The following is a 24780-nucleotide window of genomic DNA, read 5'->3' as shown; positions in this document are numbered from 1 at the left end:
ATTTTTGTTTATGGCACAATATATATATTTTTATAATCATTTCATTTAATAATTATAAATATTTTTTATTTAGTTAGTTCAGGTATTGGTCAAATTTTTTTTATAGACATTTAAAATTAATTATTTTTAAAATCATTAACTATTATAATATAATATAAAAAGCTCTTTTTATAGTAATTTAAAAATATGAAATATATTAGATTATATTTAAAAACTAACAAAAATTTATCAAAATCTATTTTAAACCCTAATTATGTGATTTTGAAAAAAAAAAATATGCGTATCTGTAAATTTTTTCAAATTGTGTGGAAAATTAAAAAATTCATGATTTCGGTTACCACAACCGTTATGCTATAGCCTTTACAATCTGCAACCACAACCGTTCCACCGCAACCGTTATGGCGACAACAACTGCTTTTCGAAACCATGATTACATCCCTACAATGCGGAAACCCTCATGACAAAATATGTATATTATAAAAAAATAAAATAAAAAAAGAGCAAACAAACAACAACAGCAGCATATTCATCCAAACTTAAAGATAGAGAATTTACAGGAAGGGGGAAAAAAATCCACACAACTCACAACAACTGTCATTCATTGTTCTCTATCTACATCTCACAGCTGAAACTTCAAAGCAAACAAGCATTTTCAAGTCTCCAACATCAACCACCAAAGCCAACACCACTAGGATATGCTAACAAAATCATATTTCAAATACAAAAATAAAAAACAACATGCTATTTACATCTACCACACAAACGTGTCACGCGAAAAGCAGGAAGAGTACCTTTTCCTATCGACCATCAATTGAAGTAAACGACTCCGCGAATCCAGTAGGCTTTGATGGTATACTACTCTGTTGGGAAAAATTACTCACATTACATAATTTCACATTGCATATCGCAAAATTATGAGATGAACAAAACAAACCTTCAATCCCAGGAAAAATAACATGCTGAATAAAATACAGATAAAATATAAAATGGTTAAAGGAAGCAAACCGAAGCCTGTGTGATACCACAGTCTCCTTAAAATAGATTCGTCACCTCACCGTTGGGTGCTGGAGGTACGCCGACGTCTACTTCCCAGGATACGACGGTTTTTACTAGCTACAACAGAAGCACCTTCTGATTAGCTTAGCGAACGGACAATGGCAGCACTCTCTCTCAGGAAGAAAATTATAGGAGAAGTAGACTGACAGTGTATGGATGTCAAGGAAAAATTTTATATCTCTTTTCAAGGAATAGGGCCTCCTTTTATACACCATAGGGGACAGGGGAGGAGCCTCTAGCCATCAAGGCTGGCAACTAATGCTAGTAAAACTGCCCAATCAATTTTGTAAAATTGATGAGCCTTAAATGTGTGAGTTATATACACATTTATGAGGCAATTTCTTATTCAACCATTTTTCTCCAACAATCTCCCACATGAATAAAAATTGACCGAATACAGCAAACGCTCAACGTTTATCAACAAAGACTCGGAAAGAGAGAGAGCACATAGACTAACCCTGCATCAGAAAAGGTAGCTGTTGGCCTTGAACCTTTCGTAGTGAAAGCCTATCGGATTTACTGGCTGACCAGTGAACGCGATGTCTTGAACTATTCTGCCGTTTATGTAAACCGAGACAATAGACCTCACACAGGAGTTAGTCCAACCATTGTTCTTGTTCTCACTGGTGTGTCCGGTATGGCCCTGGAACACTAGCCTGGTTCTGTGAGTGTTTTTAAAGAATTCGGCCTTAGCAATTCTTAAAGAAGCGGCCCCACTTCGCACTCACATAGGTGACCTAGATACGGTATTTCATTACACCACATCACTAAGGTCATTAAAAGCATTAACTTAACCTTCCACCCCCACAGCACATCATTGTATAAAGGAATGGGCAAGAGGATTTACCTCTTCAGTGACTCACCCGTTACACGAAGTTAAGTTGTCCCTTTGAACCTAGATCTTGGGATCTCCAGTCAACTAGGTTGGGTTTTCCGTTTCGGTAACCTTTACTAAAGGCCTTAACCCCATTCCTCTTGACGACTTTTCTACTAACTCTCGAGTTAATCCTTTGGTCAGCAGATCCGCAATGTTGTCTTTAGACTTGACATAGTCTAGAGAGACAACTCCATTTAAGAGTAGTTGTCGTATGGAATTATGTCTACGACGGATATGTCTAGACTTTTCATTATACATATTACTCTGTGCCCGACCAATCGCTGATTGGCTATCGCAATGAATACTGATAGCTGGCACAGGTTTCGGCCAACGTGGAATATCCTCAACAAACTAGCGAAGCCATTCAGCTTCTTCAGTAGCTTTATCTAAAGCAATAACCTCAGATTCCATCGTTGATCTCGAGATACACGTTTGCTTGGCAAATTTCCAAGACACGGCTGCCCCTCCGAGGGTAAACACATAACCACTAGTGGATTTAGAATCTTTTATATCAGATATCCAATTTGCGTCACTATACCCTTCTAGTACCGCTGGGTATCTGGTACAATGCAGCCCATAATCCAGGGTGTAACGGATATACCCCAACACCCGCATAATGCCCTTCCAATGAGTAGCATTAGGATTACTCGTGTATTTACTCAGCCTACTAACAGCGTAGACGATATCCAGCCTTGTACAACTCATCAGATACATCAAACTCCCAATGACCAGAGAATATTCTAGTTGAGAGACACTCTCACCATTATTCTTGGTCAAATATAGACTTAAGTCTACCGGTGTCCTAAACATACTTGTATCTGACTTTCCAAATTTCTCAAGTATCTTATTAACATAATGAGCTTGAGAAAGTACAATACCACCAGATGTTCTGGTGATCTTAACACCCAGAATGACATCTGCAAGGCCCATATCCTTCATGTCAAACTTAGAGTTTAACAATCTTTTGGTAGCTTTAATCATTTCATCATTGCTACCAACAATGAGTATGTTATCAACGTATAGACACAAAATGACATAACCTTTGTCAGTGTCTTTAACATATACGCACTTATCACACTCATTGATTCGAAACTCATTTGACAACATAGCATTGTCAAACTTCTCATGCCATTGTTTGGGAGCTTGCTTCAAACCATACAATGACTTGACAAGCTTACAGACTTTCTTACTTTTTCCTGGAGCTGAAAACCCCTCGGGTTGCTCCATGTAGATTTCTTCATCTAAATCTCCATTTAAGAAAGCTGTCTTTACATCCATCTGATGTATTTCTAAACCACTTAAAGCTGCTATTACAATCACCATGCGAATGGATGTAATCCTTGTCACAGGTGAATACGTATCAAAGTAATCCAGGCTTTCTCGCTGTCTGTATCCTTTAATAACTAGCCGAGCTTTATATTTGTCAATTGACCCATCCGCTTTTATCTTTCTTCGAAAGATCCACTTACTCCCCAAGGCCTTACTGCCTGGGGGTAAATCAACCAACTCCCAAGTATGGTTCTGTAAGATGGAGTCAATCTCACTCTTAATTGCTTCTTTTCATAAAGGGCTTTCAGGTCAAGCCACAGCTTCATGGAACGTTCGAGGTTCTCCCTCTAACATATAAGTCAAGAAGTCTGGACCAAAAGACTTTGTGGTTCTAGCCCTTTTACTCCTTCTTGGCTCATCTACTTCATCAGCTTGATCATCTACTTGATTAGTTATTTGATCAGCTGTTTGATCATCCATGTGATCATCTATGTGATCGTCTTCGTGATCATCTATTTCTTTCATGGAACTCGGAACCCTGTCTTGGGGACGACACGAAAATACATCTTCAAAGAAAGATGCACTTCTAGATTCCATGATAGTATTCTTGTGTATATCTGAAATATCAGACTTGTGCACAAGAAATCTATATGCACTACTATTTTGTGCATAACCAATGAAAATACAGTCCACGGTTTTCGGACCTATCCTAACCCGCTTGGGTGTAGGTACCGTCACTTTTGCAAGACACCCCCACATTCGTAGATATTTATATGAAGGCTTGTGACCTTTCCACAACTCATATGGAGTCTTGTCCACTTTCTTCCGTAGTATTCTATTAAGAATATAATTCGCGGAGAGAATTGCTTCCCCCCATAAGTTCTGTGGCAACCCAGAACTTATCAACATTGCATTCATCATCTCTTTCAGCGTCCTGTTCTTCTGCTCAGTAACACCATTTGACTGAGGCGAATAAGGCGCTGTGGTTTGGTGAATAATCCCAAATTGAGCACAAGTCTCGGCAAACGGGGATTCATACTCACCACCACGATCACTTTTCAATGCCTTGATTTTCCGGCTTAATTAATTCTCAACTTCATTCTTAAAAAGAATAAATTTATCAATAGCCTCGTCTTTGCTTTTAAGCAAATACACATAATAGGATTTAGTGCAATCATCAACAAAAGTGATGAAGTACTTGTTGCCACCACGTGATTGTACAACTTTCAAGTCACACACATCACTATGCACTAAACCCAAAGGCTGGGTACTTCTTTTAATAGAATGAAAAGAAGACCTTGTCAATTTTGCTTCTACACAAGTTTCACACTTGTGTTGTGGACTAATCTTGAAAGATGGTATGTGATCTAACTTGATTAATCTACGTAAAGAGTCAAAATTTACATGACCCAATCTACCATGCCATAAATTAGGAGACTCAAGCATATAAGCAGAAGAAGAAGCTTTCTCATTAATCTTAGGGATAAGTATCATTACATTCAATTTAAACATGCCACCTGACATATATCCCTTCCCCACATAGACCCGCCCTTGGTCAACACGACCTTGTCTGATTCAAACACCATACGGAAGCCATGCTTGCTTAGGAGAGACCTCGAGACAAGGTTCTTACGAATGTCCGGCACAAAAAGGACATCGTTCAAAGTCAGTTCTTTTCCTGAAATCATCTTTAGGATCACCTTACCTTTACCCTCAACAGCTGAGGTTGCAGAGTTTTCCGTTCGAAAGTTGTGAACATTCTCTTCTCTACACAAATAAGGCGAGTGGCCCCAGTGTCCACCCACCACTCCCTCGGGTTTGACCCCACCATGTTCACTTCTGACACAACGGCTGACAGATGCATGTCGTCCACATCGTGTGACAATTCCTCCATTTCAGCCATATGTGCCCGATTTTTGTGTTGGGGAGGGTTTTTCCTGTAGGGCTTCTTCTTCAGACAATCAACTGTCCGATGCCCGTCACTTCCACAATTGAAGCATTTGTCATCAAACCTAAAAGTAGGCTCCTTTGGCTTGTAGACTGGCCTTTTGGAGATTCCTCCTCTAGCCCCCAACTTTGAGCTTTTGCCTGTCGGTGGTTTTTTCCTCGCCCCCCAGGACTCGCCATGCTCAACCATGTTGGCTTTGACAGTGGAGGTACTCCCTCCTTTCTTCATGTTGTCCTCTTCAATCCGAAGCCTGACAACGAGCTCTTCGACTGTCATCTCCTTTCGTTTGTGCTTCAAGTAGTTCTTGAAGTCTTTCTAGCCGTTAGGCAGCTTCTCAATCAAAGCAGCTGCCTGGAATGACTCACTTAGGACCATCCGTTCTATATGTATCTCATGCAGAATCACTTGGAACTCTTGGACTTGACTCAGGATAGTTTTAGAGTCCACCATCTTGAAGTCTAGGAACCGGCCGACGATAAATTTCTTTACCCCAGCATCCTCGTTCTTGTACTTTTTGTCCAAGGCATTCCACAACTCCTTAGCCGATTTCTTGGCATAGAACACGTTCAAAAATGGATCCGCCAAGCTGTTCAGAATGTAATTCCGGCATAAGAAGTCTGCTTGTTTCCAACCGTCCAGAGCCATGAGCTTTTGTTTATCTTGCTCATTCTTCTCTACGGCTGGTACATCTTCACTCAGAAACCTCGCAAGGCTTAGAGTAGTCAAATAAAACAGCATCTTCTGCTGCCATCTCTTGAAATTCACTCCCGTGAACTTCTCCGGGCGCTCGTGATGATTGAGCGGTCCTCCCAGAACAGCCGAAGTAACAACAGGAGGATTGACCACAGAGGTCACAACAGGGGTTGGCAAGCCAGTTGCCCCGGGGTTCGGATCTCCACCAACATTAACAGCAGCAGTAGCAACATCAGAGACAGTTGCCATTTCTGAAAAATTACAGCAGAATTTTCACTATTCTGTATTTCCAGAAATCAAACTTAACACTAGAAAATCCCACAATTGGAAATTTAATTCAAAACTTGTCTCACCACGCAATCTAGAATCGAACATGGTCAGGAAAGTTTTCAGGAAGACTAGAGGAGTCACACCGGTCCCACTTAAAACCCAATTAACCTTAGACAAAACTTTCAAGAGCATGTTGACTCTTAGTCCATGGGAAACAACTTTAAGAATTAAATTTTTCAAGGGATGAACTAGGTTAAACACACCAAGTTCCAAACTGTACAAGCAATTACAACAAAATTGCTACAACAATTACAAGCAAACAAAACGTGCTTTACATATTGGTGAATAACCACAAATGAACACTCAAGCAAACAATTGCTTCAAATATTTAGTCCAAATTGATCCTTTTTCCCATTTCCATAGGTATTCCTGCAATAAAAAGTTAGCAGCAAAATACAACAAAACCTCCCTCAGCTTTTCTTTGCTTTTGACAAAATAGTAATTGAAGGGGAGGGTACTAGCAAACAAACTAATAAATAACTGTAAGTAAAGATTAAAACCAACCCTTAAGTTACACATCTAGAATTTAAACTAAAAAAAAATTGTAAAAAATTAATTACATAATAAACATATAATTAACTATGTAAGTTACAGACCTAAATTAAATATAATTAAACCATATTTTAAATTGGTAAAGGTTACATATGAATTTATGGTACACTAAACATGTAATTAATTGAGGCAAGTTACAAACATTTTATAACTCCAAAATACTTAAATCACATTACTAGGCAAGAATTACAAATGACATGATTAACATGCAAATAATTCTAGAGAAATTAACATGAATTTAAATATAGGCAAGTTATAAACTTTACAACTCCACACCTAAATTAAAGATTAATAGGTACAAGTTACATGAAAATTTACTACCTAATAAACATGCTAGAAATGTAAATTACACTAAAAATTAAACCCGAATGCACATGTAATTTATATTGTAAACTACAAGCATGTGAACTATAAGCATGTAAATCTAGAAATACAAGGCATGAACCGATACACCATAAATTAATAAATTAATTGGAAAATACAGTGAATTAATGTTGCACCAATGGAACTCTTCTTCCCTATTGATAACAGTGGCCTATTCCATGCCATGGGAAGACCAAACAGTAGCATACACAAAATGGCAAAATCAAAAGCTTAACCCTGTGTACATGCATCTAATAAACCAATTAACTCACTAGTACTACCAGTGGCCAATTACATGCAAAATTATTACACACACCTATGAATCTATTAATCTAATTCTATGATAAACGTCGAATCTATTTTAAGCTTGTTGGGAAAAACTACTCACATTACATAATTTCACATTGCATATCGCAAAATTATGAGATGAACAAAACAAACCTTCAATCCCAAGAAAAATAACATGCTGAATAAAATACAAATAAAATATAAAATGGTTAAAAGAAGCAAACCGAAGCCTGTGTGATACCACAGTCTCCTTAAAATAGATTCGCCGGCTCACCGTTGGGTGCTGGAGGTACGCCGGCGTCTACTTCCCAGGATACGACGGTTTTTACCAGCTACAACAGAAGCACCTTCTGATTAGCTTAGCGAACGGACAACGACAGCACTCTCTTTCAGGAAGAAAATTATAGGAGAAGTAGACTGACAGTGTATGGATGTCAAGAAAAAATTCCATATCTCTTTTCAAGGAATAGGACCTCCTTTTATACACCATGGGGGAGAGGGGAGGAGCCTCTAGCCATCAAGGCTGGCAACTAATGTTAGTAAAACTGCCCAATCAATTTTGTAAAACTGATGAGCCTTAAATGTGTGAGTTATATACACATTTATGAGGCAATTTCTTATTCAACCATTTTTCTCCAGCATACTCTTGGTGTCCTCTAGGTCCAAACAAGAAATGTCCTTTCCTTCGCTTCTTGCCAGCCCTTCACCATTTGGTTTAGTGGGAGACTGTAATCAATACCATAATACTCCTCTGTGTCATCATCTAGTGGTTTCCATTTCTCGACAAGGGGGCTCAGGACCTTCACAGCGTGGCCCATATCAGGTCGTTGGTTTGGCTCTCTTGCAGTGCAGTGACCAGCAAGTTCTGCAATGACGGAGATGGTATCGAATGTTTCTTGTCTGACATCGAGAGATGGGTCAATGGCGGTCATGAGCTTGCCTTTAGTTGATTTGATTTTCAAGAACCATGAAGCTAAGTATTGGTTTTCCTCGGGTTTGTCCTCGTCAAGTGCCGTCAATCCAGTTAATAGCTCCATTAAAACAACACCAAAACTGAAGACATCGGCTTTGGTCGTAATTTTACCCATAACTTCACCAATTGAAATGTCACAGACAGAGTCGGTATGATTTTAAACTGTAACTCCAGCATATACCAGAATGAAAAATGAACGCATCTCAGACATCATTGCCTATTCACTTCTGATAACTATTTCAATGTTTAAATTTATCAATGGAGTCCTTTGGAAAAAAATGGAAGCTATGTCAGAAAATGATGTTTAAATTATGGCTTTTTGTTATTTCAACCAAATCTGAAAATGATCTTGTGTGGAGAAATTCAATGAATCTTGAATTACTCAATTGAAAATATGATGAATTTCCAAATTGAAATGCAATGTAAAAAGTTGGAATGGGGTCACTCAAATTCAAAAAGCATCCAAACAAAATGTAAAATTTATCAATGGAGCCATATGTTAAAATTTTGAATTTTTACTATTTCAACAAAATCTAAAAGTGATCATATGTGAAGAAATTCAGTGAATCTTGAATTACTAAATTAAAGATGATGAATTTCCACATCGAAATGCAATGCAATGCAAAATTTGAAATGGGTCAGTCAATTTCAAAAGGCATCGAAATAGGACTAGGAAAAATGATCACAAATTCATTTAGGTTGTGTTTGGATCTCGGATTTGGAAACGGAAAGGAAAAATGAAGTAAAAATGACAAAAACTTAGCTTATATTTTATTTACATTTCCCTCTCGTTTTTCCTTTTCCTTTCCAAATCCCTCCTCAAATCCATATCCAAACACACCCTTAGTGTTTTCTTAGCCAAACACTGTTCATGACTTCAAACTTTGGGTCAAGCCTCAAATTCTTCTCTAGGTCAAAATTTCATCTACAAGGTAATGACAATTCTAACTAGCAACTCACGGGAGTTTTTGTAAATATTAATAGTTAGGCTTTCAGATGTTTATAATCACTACGTACTACATAGGGAAAAGAATGTAATACAGAGAGCTTACCAACATATTCTGGTGCCAGGTATCCAAAAGTCCCTGCAAGCTTGGTTACCACACACTTCTCGCCATCAGGAACGAGTTTCACTAATCCAAAATCTGAAACTTTTGCTCTAAAATCATCTCCGAGTAAGATATTCGAAGACTTAAGATCTCGATGTACAAAGCTCTGATGAGCAAGACTATGAAGATACTCCATCCCTCTAGCCACATCCAAGGCAATATTCAGCCTTCTCTTCCATAATAAAGGTTCCAAATTCAAGCTCTTCCAGTGGAAAAGGTGCTTGCTGAGAGCTCCTTGAGGCATATACTCGTAAACTAAAATTCTCTCGTTGCCTTCAATCGAATACCCAAGAAGAGATACCAAATGACGGTGGCAAACCTTTGAAAGAACGGCTATTTCAGCTTGAAACTCATCCAAAGCTTTGCTGCTAATCACACCAGCTTCCATTCTTTTCACTGCTATCTTTGTTCCATCATCCAACTCTCCTTTGTAAACTACTCCAAAACCACCGCGGCCAAGCTCATTTTCAGGGGCAAAATTCTTAGTCACATTCCGAAGAACTTTAACTGATATGACCAAGTTTCCAGACTCAATGATACGAGACTCACCTATTCCACTACTGTTTCTGCTCCCAAGACCACTTTCCATAGAAACACTTCCATTGGTATTTTTCGCAACTACAATCTTAACCATTTTATCTACGTTGGAAGGGTCACTAGGGTGAATCACAAAGGAAGTTGGAGCTTCAAAGGCATTCTTTCTTTTCTTACAAAAATAAACCGCCAAAGGAACAATGAAAAAGACAACCAGGGCTGCAAAACTTGCAATAGGGACCACAATCACAACTAGTTTAGACGTTTTGGATCTTTGCTCTTAAGTTGATTGGTTAGGAATAAAGGGATTAAGCGGTGAAAAATGGTCATCAATAGGGGATTGCGAACCCCCAGATGGCGAGTTGTTTCTTAGCCAAGGGGTTTCTTCGGACTGATTAGAGTTTAATAGAGGATTGTCAAATAAGACAAGTTTGACAGAGCCACTAAATTTTGGCAATGGAGCAGAAAGCACTACAAGAAATATGACTTTTGACGACGTTTATTTAACGGCATTTTATTAAACGCCACATTTTATAATATTTAACGACGTTTTTTAAACGTCGCTTTTTGTTTAAATCAAAACGGCACCGTTTCATTAACTAAAGGCGTTTGAAAACGCCTTCGAATGTCCTATATCTCTCCCTCGGCGAGCGGGTGAATATCAAATATAATAGCCCTAATCTCTCAGTCTCTCACCCTCTCGTTCACTCTCTCGCTCTCCTTCATCTCTCGCTGTAGCCCTAATCGAAGTTCTCTCTCTCAATTTCGATTTCGAAATCTATGTTTGGGTGATTCTTTCTCAATTTCGAAGCTTATTTTGAATCTCAGAATAATTGTTAAAGCCTTTGTAAACCCTTATTTTGAATCCTCACGCCTTCAAATCTCGCCTCTCTCTCAACGCTCTCTAAACCCTTATCATTCTCATGATGTTGCTCCAGAACGGTGTCATGTTTCAGAGCGATTTCGATTTTGAAGCTCCACAGCCACCACCGGCGACTTAGCGACCACCATCGCCGAGCGATTTCGATTTCGAAGCTCCAGAGCGGTGTCTCTCTCTCTCTCTAGATCTCTCTTCATCTTTGAGATTCAGAGATTCAGATCGGTCTCAGTGATTTCATCTTAGAGCGATTTTGAAGCTCCAGCGAGGTATCGATTTCTCTCTCTCTCTCTCTCTCTCTCTCTCTCAAGCCCTTCCTTCCTGTCTCTCTCAATTTCTCAATTTGGTATTTATTTGCTTGGAAACCTGTTCAATTTCTTCTTTTGCTTGCTTTGTCATTCTTCCTTAATATGTTGTTTTTAGCAAATTTTATGTCATTCCTAGATAGTTGGCCCTTGTTTCTGTGTCATTCCTGTAATTGAATGATGAAATTCTAGGAGTTTCATATCTTACAAAGCCATAAGATATGTATCTGTTCAAAATGCAAAGTTTAGTTTGCTTATCCCTCCATGGCTTCTGGTTAGTTCAAGTGTTCTTTGCGTAGTTTTTGTAGTACTTGGACTCTAGGTATTAAAGGCATTGTTATGCACATTCCCCTAGTGTTAGCGTTCTTTTTCATATATGAATTGTAGAGACTGTTGGTCACTGCTGCATCTACAAATTTTTAGGATGATGCTCTTCAATCTTTTTGTTCTTTTAAGGTTCTAAATTATACATTCTGTTTTTAAGCTTATATTGACTTTCTTATGCATTTGATATGCTTTGCAATCCTGCAATTCTTAGGTATCTTGCTTGTGCATTTCCTGGAGTAGCTGATCACTGGTGAGAATTGTTGCTTCTTTTTTGCAATTAGTTTGCCTATAAGGACCTGTGTTATAGCATTGAAATGACAATTCTAGTTGGGCCAAATGATTCTATTGAAATGAGAATTGTAGAAGCTTAAATTTGTTCACTTTAATTTGCACAAATCCCTCCCAGAAATCTGTTGTTGTGTGTACAATATAACATGAGTCTACCATTTGATCAACATATAGGCTATAGTTTGAAAACATCACAATACAAGCTTGTTGTAATACTTTAACTTGAATTGCACGTACCCTTCTTTTTTTCTTTTTTTTTTTTGGGAGGGAGGGTGAAAGTTGGTGGGTTTTGTTAATTGTGTGATATTGATTGTCTTGTTGTAAGGAGGAATTTTTGGGTATTGGGTCATAGACCCACCCATGGTTTTGATGGCTGAAACTGTTGTGTTGATATGATTGATACATTCCTACAGTTCAAGCAGCACTGCCTCGCCTTTTAGGAGCTGTTGCTTCTCCTGGAGTTGCTGCTCGTGAAAATCGCCGTCAGTGTCTCAAGGTAATTGTAACACGTCATACCAATGAAAATCTTACCTGATAAATTGAATTAATTGTATCCCATAGGTTTTGCGATTATGGCTTGAGAGGAAAATCTTACCTGAGTCTCTTCTTCGCCAATATATGGATGACATTGGAGTTTCAAATGACGACGCATCTGCTGGATTTTTCCTTCGGCGTCCGTCTCGAGCTGAGCGTGCTGTAGATGATCTAATTAGAGATATGGAAGGCATGCTTGCTGATGAATATGGGAGGTCTGATGCTTCTTAATTGCTATTCTTATTTGAATAATTTTTGCTTTTACTTTCTTTTAGTACTTAAATATGATGTTTTGTCACGATGGGAACTGTTAAACATAGTCATTGGTTGTCTATCTATTGTTTCTGCTGGATATCAAGAGAATGAGTTAGTAAAGTAGTAATCATGTTTAATGCTAATCAATTTGTCGCATGCATTCACTTATTCACTTATAGTTATTTTGACTCATAAAACTTTGTATTGTCATTATTCTCAATGTATTCAACAATTTAGTGTATAAAAACTTTAGAAGAAAGTTACTACGTCCATTCACATAACTGGATTGGCTGAATGGAAGCGACTGTACCTTTCTAATGATGGAGACCAAGTTGTCAAATAATGTGTCATGTTGCGTGCCCTTTCTTATTTTATTTTTTATTTTATTTTTTTTGTATTGCATATCATAATTCTTTTACATCTTGAAAATTGGTAAACATGGATAGGCAACCTTACATTTATCATTAGAGTGAAGCATTAAGCAATCTTTATTTACCTTGAAAATTGCTCTGGGTCTAGTAGGCTATACATACACTTTTTGATATCATTGTTTCATAAATATTGAAGCTTCTTTTACCAATCTGTTTTGCTTTGAACATGAAAGCTTATAAGGATAGAGATGGAGATTTGAATGTACTCCAGAAGACGCCAAACTTTGCATCTTTTTTTTTTTTTTTTTTTGATTAAGCCCCAAAACTAGTTTTTTGTTCAATTAAGCTGTCCATCTTTCCCAACACACCAACCCTTCATCACCCAATGTTGCACCTAGATTTTTAGCTAATAGTGCAATTTGACAATTGAATCCTTACTTTGATTATTGATCTTTGAGCTATTTTAATTCAGTAGATTGTGAGTTGATGGAATTTCTAGGTTGATTATTGATCTTTGAGCTAGTAATTCCAACTGCTAGAGGACCGGGGAATTTGATGGGATAACTAATTTGCGATATGGTTAAGTATTTAAAATGATTGAAGATAACAGTATTACTAACCTCAGTTGGTTAAAAATATTTTAGCATATAGTATTACTAGCCTCTACACCAAGGTCACATAGACCAACTACAGTCATTGCCATGATATTACACAAGGTTCTGAATGAGGTAATCTCTAAACATCTAATCACATTTTAGCTAACATCTAGTGTTCTTTGCGTCTTTGTATGAAAAAAGGAAAAAGAAAGTGAAGTATAGGTTCCTTGTTAGTGGAACTGTCGTTGATTGCATTGGTTATTATTGATATGGGAAATTTCCTAGGTCCTTATGCAACACTCATCTGGTAGTGATTGACTGAATGAAACGTACATCGATTACATTTTTTTTTCCCCTTCTTTTTTGCCCACAATGGTCCTCATTTTGATTGGGTGTGTAAAACATTTAATTGAATGTGAATATTGGTGGTTGCTTGTGTTAATTAGTTAAGAGTACTGTTTTTTCTCGGAGGAAAATCTTGTTACTTGCATCTTTGAATGTCTTATCAACATGCTGGTCTCCCTCCTGTTGGATAGAGATTATGTTTCAAGGTTATACTACAGTTTTGGAGCTGAAGTCTGTTTTGGTTTGGTCATTTTTTGTCATATTTATGGGTAAAACTATGGACTTAAGTTGTTCTAACTTCTGAGTTCTACGTTCTTGGTGTGCTGCATTGATATCTCTCTTTATGTCTTTAGATAGTTCTGAAAATCAGTACCATCCTTGAATACTAAAACAGAAGGATGTCTTTAGATAGTTCTGAAAATCAGTACCATCTTTGGGGTATCTCTCTTTTCTGTTTTATAAGTTAGACTTGGTCTAGCTTAATCGTGGTCTTTTCTCTTGAGTTTTAAGTATTCAAGGATGGTACTGATTGGGGTCATTGTTGATAGTTCTATTATGTGATCTTCTTATTTGATTTTCAAGTCCTATTTACAAAGCAAGCAAATGCCTTCCGTTTAATAACTAGTGGCTTAATTGTGCTATGTATTGTTTTGCAGGGAGAGTTCCAACACTACAAGAGGGAAATAGAATGGAAAATATATTTAGTTTTCCATGGTCGAAAGATAGTCCTATTGTTCTTGGTATGCGTCATGTAGATAGCACAACCTGCTGCAGCTCTACATTTATAGATCCCTTGATTTTAAACTGAATTTTGTTATGACTATTGAGCAGGACCGAGATTTAAGGATGCATTCCAAGACCCAAATTCATACCTGTAGACACCCCATTTTTGACCGACCTTAAGACTCAGACGTCACCGATTGAGCGCTTGGTGATGTTGCATAATGTGCTTGTTCAGAAGCTTCAGAGTTGTGGCCGTGAGCCCTGCCTCCGGACTTCCGAACCCTCTTCTGTGCCTTGTCTCGGTTTGCGAACCAGACTCGGTTTTCTCGGTTTCTTTTCCTGAGGGGAGGGAGAGGTCTAGTAGACCATCTCTCAATGTCCGTAGGCTACATTTGGTGGCCGTAGGCCATTTTTCCCATTTCGGAGTCCGGTTCCCAGTTTTCGGAGCCGTCAGGCCGTGTGCCTCGGTTCGGGACCGCTTAACCATCTCCTATTGCTCTGATTTTTGGCATACATCTTATTTTCTCCCTTTTGAGGGACACTGGGGGCTGAGAAACCCACTTCAAGGTCGAATGCCACTTTCGGTGCTTAACAGCCCATTTTCGGGACTCCGAACTGCGTGTTTTGGCCCCGGAACGTTCGTTTTGCAACGGTTTTCGTTCATTTTTGGCAGGTACCTCTGTTTTATCACGAGGAAGGTCACTGAAGGGTGGGAGGCCAGCAATTGTTGCAGCAGCCAGTTATCTCTCCTCCGGAGCCTCCCGGCGCCCGTTTTTCCAACTTCCAGGCTAATGTTGAACACCTTGGAGTTAGTGTTGCCAACTTTCAACCACATATCTGTGATCTACACATTTGGGAGGCCCCTAAAAGTTCATGGCCGGCCACTATTTTTGATCAATCGGCCACTTCTCCTAACCGAGACCTTTTCTTGAGGGAGCTTGACCCTTTTGGCCTTTTTTTTTTAGCTTCTCCAAGAAGCTTGACCTTTTTTAGCTTCTCCAAAAAGCTTGACCCCTCTTTTAGCTTCTCCAAGAAGCTTGACCTTTTTGTTTAGCTTCTCCAAGAAGCTTGAACCTTTTGACCCTTTTTTAAAACATCTCCAAGAAGCTTGACCCTTTTGAACCTTTTTGTTTAGCTTCTCCAAGAAGCTTGAACCTTTTGACCCTTTTGGCTAGCTTCTCCAAGAAGCTTGAACCTCTTGACCCTTTTTGCCTAGCTTCTCCAAGAAGCTTGGCCTTTTTGCTCCAAGCTTCTAAGAGAAGCTTGGCCCTTTTGGTCAAAGCTTCCAAGAGAAGCTTTGCCCCTTTGGTTTCTCTATATAAAGAGAACCTCTCCTCCCCTTTAGGAGGCTAGAAAATTGGTTCTTCAAGCCTCAAGAGACAAATCCTCCTCCATCTCTCTCATTTTCCTAAAAAGCTTCAAGTCCTACACCACCATTTACACTACAACACCAAGCTCTACCACCACCACTCCATTCCAAGAGCAAGGAGAGGAATTCCAGAAGCTAAGAGGCGACAAAGTTGGCCCAAGAAGCAACAAAAGAATTGATCTTCAAGGGTAAGTCCACTTTCCCTCTTTTGAGCTCATTTTTGCAACATTTCTTAGCCTTTCTTTCTTGCACATTTGAGCTCCGACCAAAACTGGAAAGATCATTATTTTGAGCTCATTTTCATGTCTCATTAAGGGCTCAACCCTGTTTGAGCCCTCCATGTTGCACTTGCTTCAATGTCCTCCTTAAATACCGTTTTCTTGCATGCTTTGGAAGCCCATTATGCTTCCATTTTTGGACGATTTGCAGGCCTAGAGATAGTCTTATTTTGACCTTCTTAACATGTTTCATTAAGGGTCTTTGGCCATTTGTGGAATATTTTGCATACCTCATGTTATAGCCTCTTTTGAGCCTTATTTTGCATTGCATTTCTAGCATGTTTTTATACTGTTTTGGCCATTTTACAGTTCTGGAAATATGCTTATTTTTTGTCCCTCTTCAATGTTGTAGAAGGGAATTTTTCAGTTTGGGCATTGTATATACCACTTGCCTCTTTGGCCATCTTTTGGCCCGTTTTCTTGCATAAAAGCTTAGCCATATCTATGTTTGTTTTTGAGGATTTTACAGTTCTGTAAATGTGCATATTTTTGGCCCCTCTTCAATATTGTAGAAGGGCCCGAACCTGTTCGAGGACAGTAGCTATGAGTTACTTCTTAATCTCATGTTTATTCCCCATTTTTGCATGCTTGTTTTGCCCTGTTTTTGTCCACTGTTTGGCCATGCTATAAACTAGTAAAATGCTAATTTTGGGGCTGCCTTGCTCATGTCTTTACATTCCATGTCCATATTGTGCACACATTGCATAGCTATAGGCCATTTCAGGTGCCTAAATTCGTATTTCGGGACTATTCCATGCATTTGGTGTCATTTCGCCTCATTTCAGGACTGTTTTACCCCATATTTCATTGCTGAAAATCCATTACCATGTTTGCATACCATTTCCCATGTCATTACATCGCATTCTATCATCGCCTCGGTTTGCGTGCCCATGTGCACGCATTTCGAGGCACTTCATTTTCATTCACCGGCATCCTATGTGAGTGTGGCTGAGGCTCGCTCATGTTGGTATAAGCCCATATCAGATTTCCATGTCATTTGCATTGCGTATGCAATTGCCTCGGTTTGCGTGCCCGTGTGCACGCATTTCGAGGCACTTCATTTTCGTCCACCGACATCCTATGTGAGTGTGGCTGAGGCTCTCTCATGTTGGTATAAGCCCATATCAGATTTCCATGTCATTTGCATTGCGTATGCCATTGCCTCGGTTTGCGTGCCCGTGTGCACGCATTTCGAGGCACTTCATTTTCGTCCACCGGCATCCTATGTGAGTGTGGCTGAGGCTCTCTCATGTTGGTATAAGCCCATATCAGATTTCCATGTCATTTGCATTGCGTATGCCATTGCCTCGGTTTGCGTGCCCGTGTGCACGCATTTCGAGGCACTTCATTTTCATTCACCGGCATCCTATGTGAGTGTGGCTGAGGCTCGCTCATGTTGGTATAAGCCCATATCATGTTTCCATGTCATTGCATTGCATTCCGCCATTGCCTCGGTTTGCGTGCATGTGTGCACGCATTTCGAGGCACCTTCTTTTTATCCGCCGGCATCCTATGTGAGTGTGGCTGAGGCTCACTCATGTTGGTATAAGCCCATTTGTCATTTCATCACATTTTATCATTGCCTCGGTTTGCGTGCCCGTGTGCACGCATTTCGAGGCACTTCATTTTCATCAACCAGCTTCTTATGTGAGTGTGGCTGAGGTTCACTCATGATTAGTATAAGTCCATGTTACATTTTCCACTCCATTTTCATTACATTCTGCCAATCGCCTCGATTTGCGTGCCCGTGTGCACGCACTTCGAGGCATCTCATTTTCATAGCATTTTATCATCGCCTCGGTTTGCGTGCCCGCGTGCACGCATTTCGAGACACATCATATCATTGTCTCGGTTTGCGTGCCCGCGTGCACGCATTTCGAGACACACATCATCGCCTCGGTTTGCGTGCCCGCGTGCACGCATTTCGAGACACATCATATCATTACCTCGGTTCGCGTGCCCGCGTGCACGCATTTCGAGACACATATCATCGCCTCGGTTTGCGTGCCCGCTTGCACATATTTCGAGGCACCTCATTTTCATAGCATTGAGTATGTTAGGATTATATATTAGTTGCATTTCATGCATATCATGCATATTGCATCATGTCCGGAATAGGAGTTAGCCCGGGCACGGGAAACGAGGTACATTTCGTACTCCGAGTGACGGAATGTGTCTTAATTCCCCAGTCACCGACACTCCGGATTATCCATGATGGAGTTAGGTTTTAGCTGTAGTTCCATGTGCATTCATCCTATATTGAGTTGCGCATTTCGATTCCTCGGCCATCATGCCTCGGTATGCGTGATTGGTGGCACGAAGATCGAGACATGCATATATCTGTGCAGATACATTGCTATGCCCCTTTCCTGCTCTCTGTTGCAGCAAAACAAAGAATCAACAACCTTTTGGGACTTGGCACGCATTTCAAGAACAGGTGTAAACAGAGGCTAATTGGGGCATTCCGGTGGATTTCCGCGCAAGACAACCCGGATATGCATCATCCATCAGAAGCAAGGCAGTCCCTGGCTTGCACGCCAGTTTTATTTGCTTTCTTAGCTAATTCATTAATTAATTAGAACTTTGTAATATTTCGGACTGTAATATTCTTTTATTCGGGACTGTAATATTCGGACTGTATATTTATTCGGACCCCCTGAGTGAGGGCACAACTGTAATAAGTGTGTGTGAGTGTGATGTATGTCTTCCAACCCCACGTCTTTCTCCCTTTTATTTATCCGCTTTTGATGGTTAGATTAGGGCATGTTTAAATTAGCATACAGTATGACAGCATGTTTTCATTCATTCATCTGTATTGCATGCACCGGGCTCGGCGCACCATACTAACTGCATCGTACTTTCAATTCCGAGTTGAATACATGGTAGTTGTAGCATCTCATATACCATCTTAGAATAGCCGAGCCTACTATAGTTGCATTTTTGCATGTGTTGCATTAGGCATTTCTGTATACTTAGGATCATGCATGATTTCTAATATAGTTTCTATTTTGGCTTGGAGTACTCGGTGAGTTTTATGCTTTAGCATCCTTGCATGCGTGTGAGTGTTGCCATGAATAGCATGCTTACCATGAGGCTATGTGCTTATGTGATATAACTGCCTGAATGCCTGTGGGTGAAGGTTGGGTTATCTGAATTGGAGTAAATCATCAAATGTTTCAAGCCTACCTGCGGGTAGCAAACCATTCTCAAAAACAAGCATGAAATGTTTTGTTCCAATTCGGGCGACCCGGTCTATACTTGTATGCTGTGCGCATCACATAGTAACCTAGGCTAATAACCGGTATAAGAACTCACAATGTTTTCAAAAATTGATATCATGGTTAGTAGAGGCCGGTCTATGACCGGGCGAGCGAGGGTGCTCACGAAGTGACCTTCCCCAATCGTACCCAAGTTCCCGAGCCGAGGCAACTTTGGTGATGACGGACACGTGGCCTTTTGGCACCGAGTCAGGGTTTCCTAAATTTCCCAAAATAAAATATTTAGGTGGCGACTCTGTATCTGGCAAAGCAGTCCATGTTTGGCACTTCTTTCAAAAAATCAGTTTTCCTAAAACGATTTGCCGAATTTGGACTCTTTGGTTCAGATTTAGAACCGTGACTGCGGAAAGTCGAGTTCGAGCTGTAGCGAGGTCCCCCCGCGGCCCTGTTACAATACCTTGCCATAGAGCCCATCTTTGAGGTATCGTGTCCTTTTTAGGGGTGATATCTCACAAGCTGGGAACTCACTCTCTGTTTCTCTCATGTGCGTTCTTTTCAATTACCTTCCCTCTTCTCACACATGATTTCACGTTCTTCTCTTTATATATATTTCTTTGACTTTTACAGAAAGAGAAGTATATAGTAACATACAACCCTTCAAAGGGAAATATATATGCATTGCTCAAGGACAAAGCAAAATCAAATGACATTTTGAAAGCAGCTTTCCATGTGAGAATCTCAATTCTTTGTGTTATATTGCCAGTAATTTAGTATACTTGTGTAAGATGATTTTACCTTGAATTACAGGCTCATGTGCTTCTGCATATCATTCACTAATCAAATCAGAATCAGCCTCCTTATAGGAAGCATCGAGAAACTGATCATTCAGTGTTTATGCGTTCTATTACCGATCTTCAATCTCATATTACTGAATCTTGTAAGATGGTCTCAGCTTTATATGGGCCTTTCAAGACCAAAGCTACAGAACAGGTAGGATGAATTTTTATAACTTGATTTTTTTTTTTCATATTTAATCAATATTGACTCTCGTTAGCTAAAATGTGTAAGTTTGCCCTGTAATTTTGCTTAATGAATGAAGATTAGTTATGAATTATATAAAAACAAACTGAGAGGTTAGGAAGATAAGATACATAATTGTCCATTCTAAAAGGTTTATCCGTGTTATCATCTGCTAGCACGCGATTTGTGATCCAGTTTGTACGATCCGAAATATGGGGCCTGCACTAAATTGGTGATGAGAGTTATTGTTTCTTTCACTCTATGTTGCTAATATAAAAAATTGACAAACTGAACATTTAGACTTTAAATTTTGGGAAAAATGTTAACCATACATAACTCAAGAAACTCAAGAGAATAGTGCAAACAGGAAGCAAATTGTGTTGTGGCCTTGACATGGTCAACTCATGTTAGGTATTTTCTGCTTGGTACTTTTGAAGGACTTATCCGCAAACAGAGAATGGATTTTCATTGTTTTCTGTCTTTAGGTATTTAGCAAATGTTAACCATACATAACTCAAGTATTAGTTTCTGTCTTTAGGTATTTTGGCTTGAAAAGATCAAACAGAGAATGGATTTTCATTGTTTTAAGTATTCACCACTGGATATTCTAATCAATCTGTCTCTACCTTTACAGCTGGGAGCCCCGTTCGTATCACAAATAAGAACTTCATTGACTATCTCTTCGTGCAGAGTTTGGAGGTTGCCATACAATATGATTTGCCAATGCAGATACACACTGGGTAATGCGTTTACGATTGTTAAGTGGTTTCATTTGATGTGTTTCCTTGCTGAGACATTTGGAAGAAGAAAATAACAACTTGGAATGCTTTTAGAAGTTTGGTATGGGCTAGATGTTTCAAGATATCAACTTATTTCTTTTTCACCTGTCCTATTGTGATAGATCAAACAGAGAATTAAGGCAAATCTGTTTTCTCTTTTTGTAGTGCTTGTTTGACTTTGACTCTTTATTGACTACATTTTTTTGTTCATTCTTTCCTCGCATCAGTTTTGGAGATAAAGATTTGGATTTAAGACTCTCCAATCCCTTGCATCTCCACACCCTTCTTGAGGACAAGAGATTCTCTAAGTGTCGCTTAGTACTTTTACATGCATCCTACCCATTTTCAAAGGAAGCATCATATCTAGCCTCCGTTTATTCTCAGGTAAGATATTGAAGATTACAATGAACAATACGTTGGGATGTCTTTCTTTGATGTTAAACTTGCTAGTTCTCTAACAAAGCAATGCATTCAATCTTTAGGTTTACCTTGATTTAGTAAAGAAATCTCATAAAAAGATAAAGAAAATTACAAAACTGGCAAAATCTGGCACAATAAATTTCTCAAGTTTAGAGGTCATAATTAAACATTTTTACCCTTTTGTATTGAACTTAGATTAATTTGTTTAAAATCATAAGGTGGACGGAAGGTAGAGGATAATAATAGCAGAATGCGAACTGTAGGAGGACGTGCTGCAATACTCAAGGCTCTTTTGAATTTCCTTCCAATTTTTATTCATTCCTGTTTAAATTCTATAAGGGTCAAGGCTTTTTCAAGAACCTAAAAATAACTAACTAGATAACTCTTTATAAGAATCCATCTGCTTCTGACTCACTCCCACATTAAATAAAAATTCAAAGTTATTTATTTTGGGTGGGCATCCATTTATGTGATCTTTATTTGACAATTCGGGCTTTTAGATTGTGTCACAATGTCCTATAAATGAACTGTGCTTTTTTTTGTGTGCGCGCGCGCACGTGCACAGGCCTGGGATTGGCCTGATTTGTCCTATGTTTATTAATTTCAGAGAATGCAAAAAAGTTCTTTCTTAATTTTCATTAACCCATATTGGCACTGCCAACTGCAGAAACCTTTGAAACTACTTTTATTGCATTATTTTGAAACCAATTATAAGAGATACAAGGACCTCCAAAACCCTTCTCTAGAATGGTACTTTGGTAAATGCAGTCATCAATTTTGCTTTAGAGGATGTTGTGTCTAGGTGTTTGAATCTAGTGGAGTCCTCTTTATTCTCCTCCACCAGAGGAGGTAATTTGTTGTTTTTCTTGGTGAGGCATTTATGTGGATAGTCTCTTGAAAAAGAGACAAAAAGGAATGGATATGATATGTGGGATGCCAATGTTATTCTGTAAAAGTATAGAAACAAACCGTGGCCCAAACCTGATTTTTATGGATATATTGCTTCTGTTAGTGTCATCACATGTCTTTGCAAGTTGAGATTCATAGCTGAAGAGTAAATATGTCCCACCCATATGTTATTTCAGATTATCCAAAGCATTTCTCATTGAGCACCTCTTGATTCTAGAATTGAACAGTAAAAGTAAGTGTTTTTTATGTTTCTGTTTTTGGTCCTTTATCACTCACAATGAACTCTTTCTCCTACAGGTTCTTTTGGGGTTCTCTGCCCTTGTTGGTGCTAGTGCTTGGGTGGATCTACTGGTGCGTCTAAAGTATCATTTTTACTTTAATAATTGATAGATGAGTTTGCTTTTTAATTATTAATTTTTAACTTACAATAAGCTGCACTAAACTGGCTAGACTCAAAACCCACATAATAGCTTGATTAAGATGAAACCAAACTTGGGGATTACATTAAGTGAGTAGATTTGTTTTGCAAAGTGATGGCAAGGCTTTTGTGAGTCACTTCTAATGAATTTTAAATTTATACATTTTAAATTTTGATAATTTTTTTGAGTAATTTTTTTGAATAAGTAGCATTTCTAATTTACTGGCTTTTAGCTAATAATTTCACAAGGAACCCAATAACATGATTTCATATGAATTATTTTACCTGATAAACTAAGATCATAATAACTATCCTTAATAGTCCAAAGTAATGATGAACCATATTACATACACAGTAATTATGTTCCCTAATCCTCATTAATATATTAGTAAGAGTAATAATTATGTTTCTAAACCCTTTAAAGATGTTACTTATACCAAAGAAGGTATGTTTGTTCAGATTGCTTTTCAAGTACTAGTGAAGGCATTGGTTAGCATGGATCCAGGTGATGACACGGAGTTCCACGGAGTTTCTAAAGAAACAATTTCAAGAATTCATGGCTGGTCTCATGTCTTTACCAATTAACATACCTAGAAGTAGACTCCACAAGTCATTACAGGCAAGTTAATTATATAGTCACATTAATTTCTTTATTTTTCTTATTTTACACTATTATGAGAAATTAATAATAAATTCGAAGATGGGTTGTTTCAGGCAAAGAAGAAAATGTTTCAGGCAAAGAGGGAATATGATGAAGTTTTTTTTATTTGTTCTTGTTCTTTTACTTTTCCCTCCCTCTAATTCTTTTTATCTTGTTTAATTAGATTATAGCGTACTGTATGGTTTCAAATGTATCATCTGTTGCATATAGTTTAGGCTCATCTTTGGATATAGTTGGAAGACAAGTGGTATTTTTAATATTATAAGCCATATTAGTGTGCTTTCTATTCCTTTTTAATTTTTTTTGGGCAAATTACACTTCTTGACCATTTTCATTTTAATTGATGTATTTAAAGTCTGAATTGTTTCTATTCTTAGGTATGCAATGCATTGTTTCTTATTTTTAATTTTGTTTTCAAGTTTAGTTTATTTATTATTTTAATAAACATCAATTATTAGTTCTTGATAATTGTTTGACAGGTATTTTTCAAGCTTAGTTTATTTATTATTTTAATACACATCAATTATTAGTTCTTGATAATTGTTTGACAGGTATTTTTTTTATTCAACCATATAAAATTAGCACAATTTTAAAATTTTAAAAAAAAAGGCTATGGCAACGTTTAAAAAACGTCAACATATCCCATCCCAACGACTAGATTTTTAAAATGTATGAATGTCTATGACGGCGTTTTCAAAAACGTCGCTAAATGTCATAGTGACGTCATAGCCAGCTAGGAAAGGACATTAAAAACGCCGCCTATAGTAATATAACGACGTTTTTCAAACGCCATAAAGTTATAGCGACGGCCGCGTCATCGGCGTTCGGTACTAAACGTCACAAAAAGAAATAGCGGCATTTTTAGTGCTTTTAGCGGCATTTTTTAAACGCCGCTAAAAGTGAATTTTCTAGCAGTGAGTTGGGTTCTAACTTCTATGCTTTTTTTATTTTATTTTATAAATATGTTCAATTTTCTTTGGTTTGGTGAAAACAAGGACAGAAAATTATGAATAAATCAGAGAAATTTTGAACCAGAGAAAATTAGTCAAAAACAGAAAAATTTGTGAGCAAAATTTTAACCTAGAGAAATTTTCT

The 24780-nt window shown here is 38.3% G+C and overlaps 4 protein-coding genes across 7 annotated transcripts in view; 1 reads left to right on the top strand and 3 right to left on the bottom strand.

Moving 5' to 3' along the window:
* Positions 1-5465: 5465 nt before the first annotated feature.
* On the bottom strand, positions 5466-6092 carry LOC145799997 (uncharacterized). Its single transcript, XM_082889649.1, has one exon. The coding sequence runs from the start codon at positions 6090-6092 to the stop codon at positions 5466-5468; it is 627 nt and encodes a 208-aa protein (XP_082745775.1).
* A 1890-nt stretch (positions 6093-7982) lies between these two features.
* Positions 7983-10245, bottom strand: LOC114277778 (receptor-like kinase TMK3). The gene is given in 3 exon segments (XM_028219725.2): positions 7983-8065; positions 8068-8466; positions 9402-10245. Coding segments are annotated over 3 exon segments (1158 nt in total). The 5' UTR covers positions 10093-10245; the 3' UTR covers positions 7983-7997.
* Positions 10246-12960: 2715 nt separating this feature from the next.
* Positions 12961-24780, bottom strand: part of LOC145798897 (uncharacterized) — a 45386-nt gene continuing 33566 nt past the window's right edge. For 2 of the 3 annotated variants that reach the window (XR_014340738.1, XR_014340732.1), the window contains 2 exons: positions 19936-20722; positions 12961-14762 (listed from right to left, as the gene is read on the bottom strand). The gene's annotated coding sequence lies outside the window, so the exon portion shown is untranslated. The remainder of the gene's footprint in view (positions 14763-19935; positions 20723-24780) is intronic. The other variant, XR_014340731.1, reaches the window with a different exon arrangement.
* On the top strand, positions 20329-23966 carry LOC114277786 (protein fluG-like). 2 transcript variants are annotated; one of them, XM_082888214.1, is made up of 5 exons: positions 20329-20468; positions 21133-21238; positions 21505-21661; positions 22904-22957; positions 23484-23966. In XM_082888214.1, exons 2-5 carry the CDS (start codon positions 21222-21224, stop codon positions 23607-23609), a joined length of 354 nt encoding a protein of 117 aa, XP_082744340.1. In that variant the 5' UTR covers positions 20329-20468; positions 21133-21221; the 3' UTR covers positions 23610-23966. The 2 variants fall into 2 exon arrangements, with proteins under 2 accessions (XP_082744340.1, XP_082744342.1); XM_082888216.1 differs by having other exon boundaries at positions 21133-21338.

This window comes from Camellia sinensis, chromosome 9 (assembly GCF_055761805.1).
Source record: "Camellia sinensis isolate YWXY chromosome 9, ASM5576180v1, whole genome shotgun sequence".
In the NCBI taxonomy this organism is placed as follows: Eukaryota; Viridiplantae; Streptophyta; class Magnoliopsida; order Ericales; family Theaceae; genus Camellia; species Camellia sinensis.
This window is presented reverse-complemented; position numbering and strand designations above follow the sequence as displayed.

Excerpts from the sequence above, each read along its gene's own strand:
- LOC145799997 (XM_082889649.1), bottom strand. The coding sequence starts at position 6,092 with ATGGCAACTGTCTCTGATGTTGCTACTGCTGCTGTTAATGTTGGTGGA.
- LOC114277786 (XM_082888214.1), top strand. Across the intron at positions 21,662-22,903 it reads TAGCCTCCGTTTATTCTCAG|GTTCTTTTGGGGTTCTCTGC; the intron begins GTAAGATATTGA and ends TTTCTCCTACAG. Across the intron at positions 22,958-23,483 it reads GTGCTTGGGTGGATCTACTG|ATTGCTTTTCAAGTACTAGT; the intron begins GTGCGTCTAAAG and ends ATGTTTGTTCAG.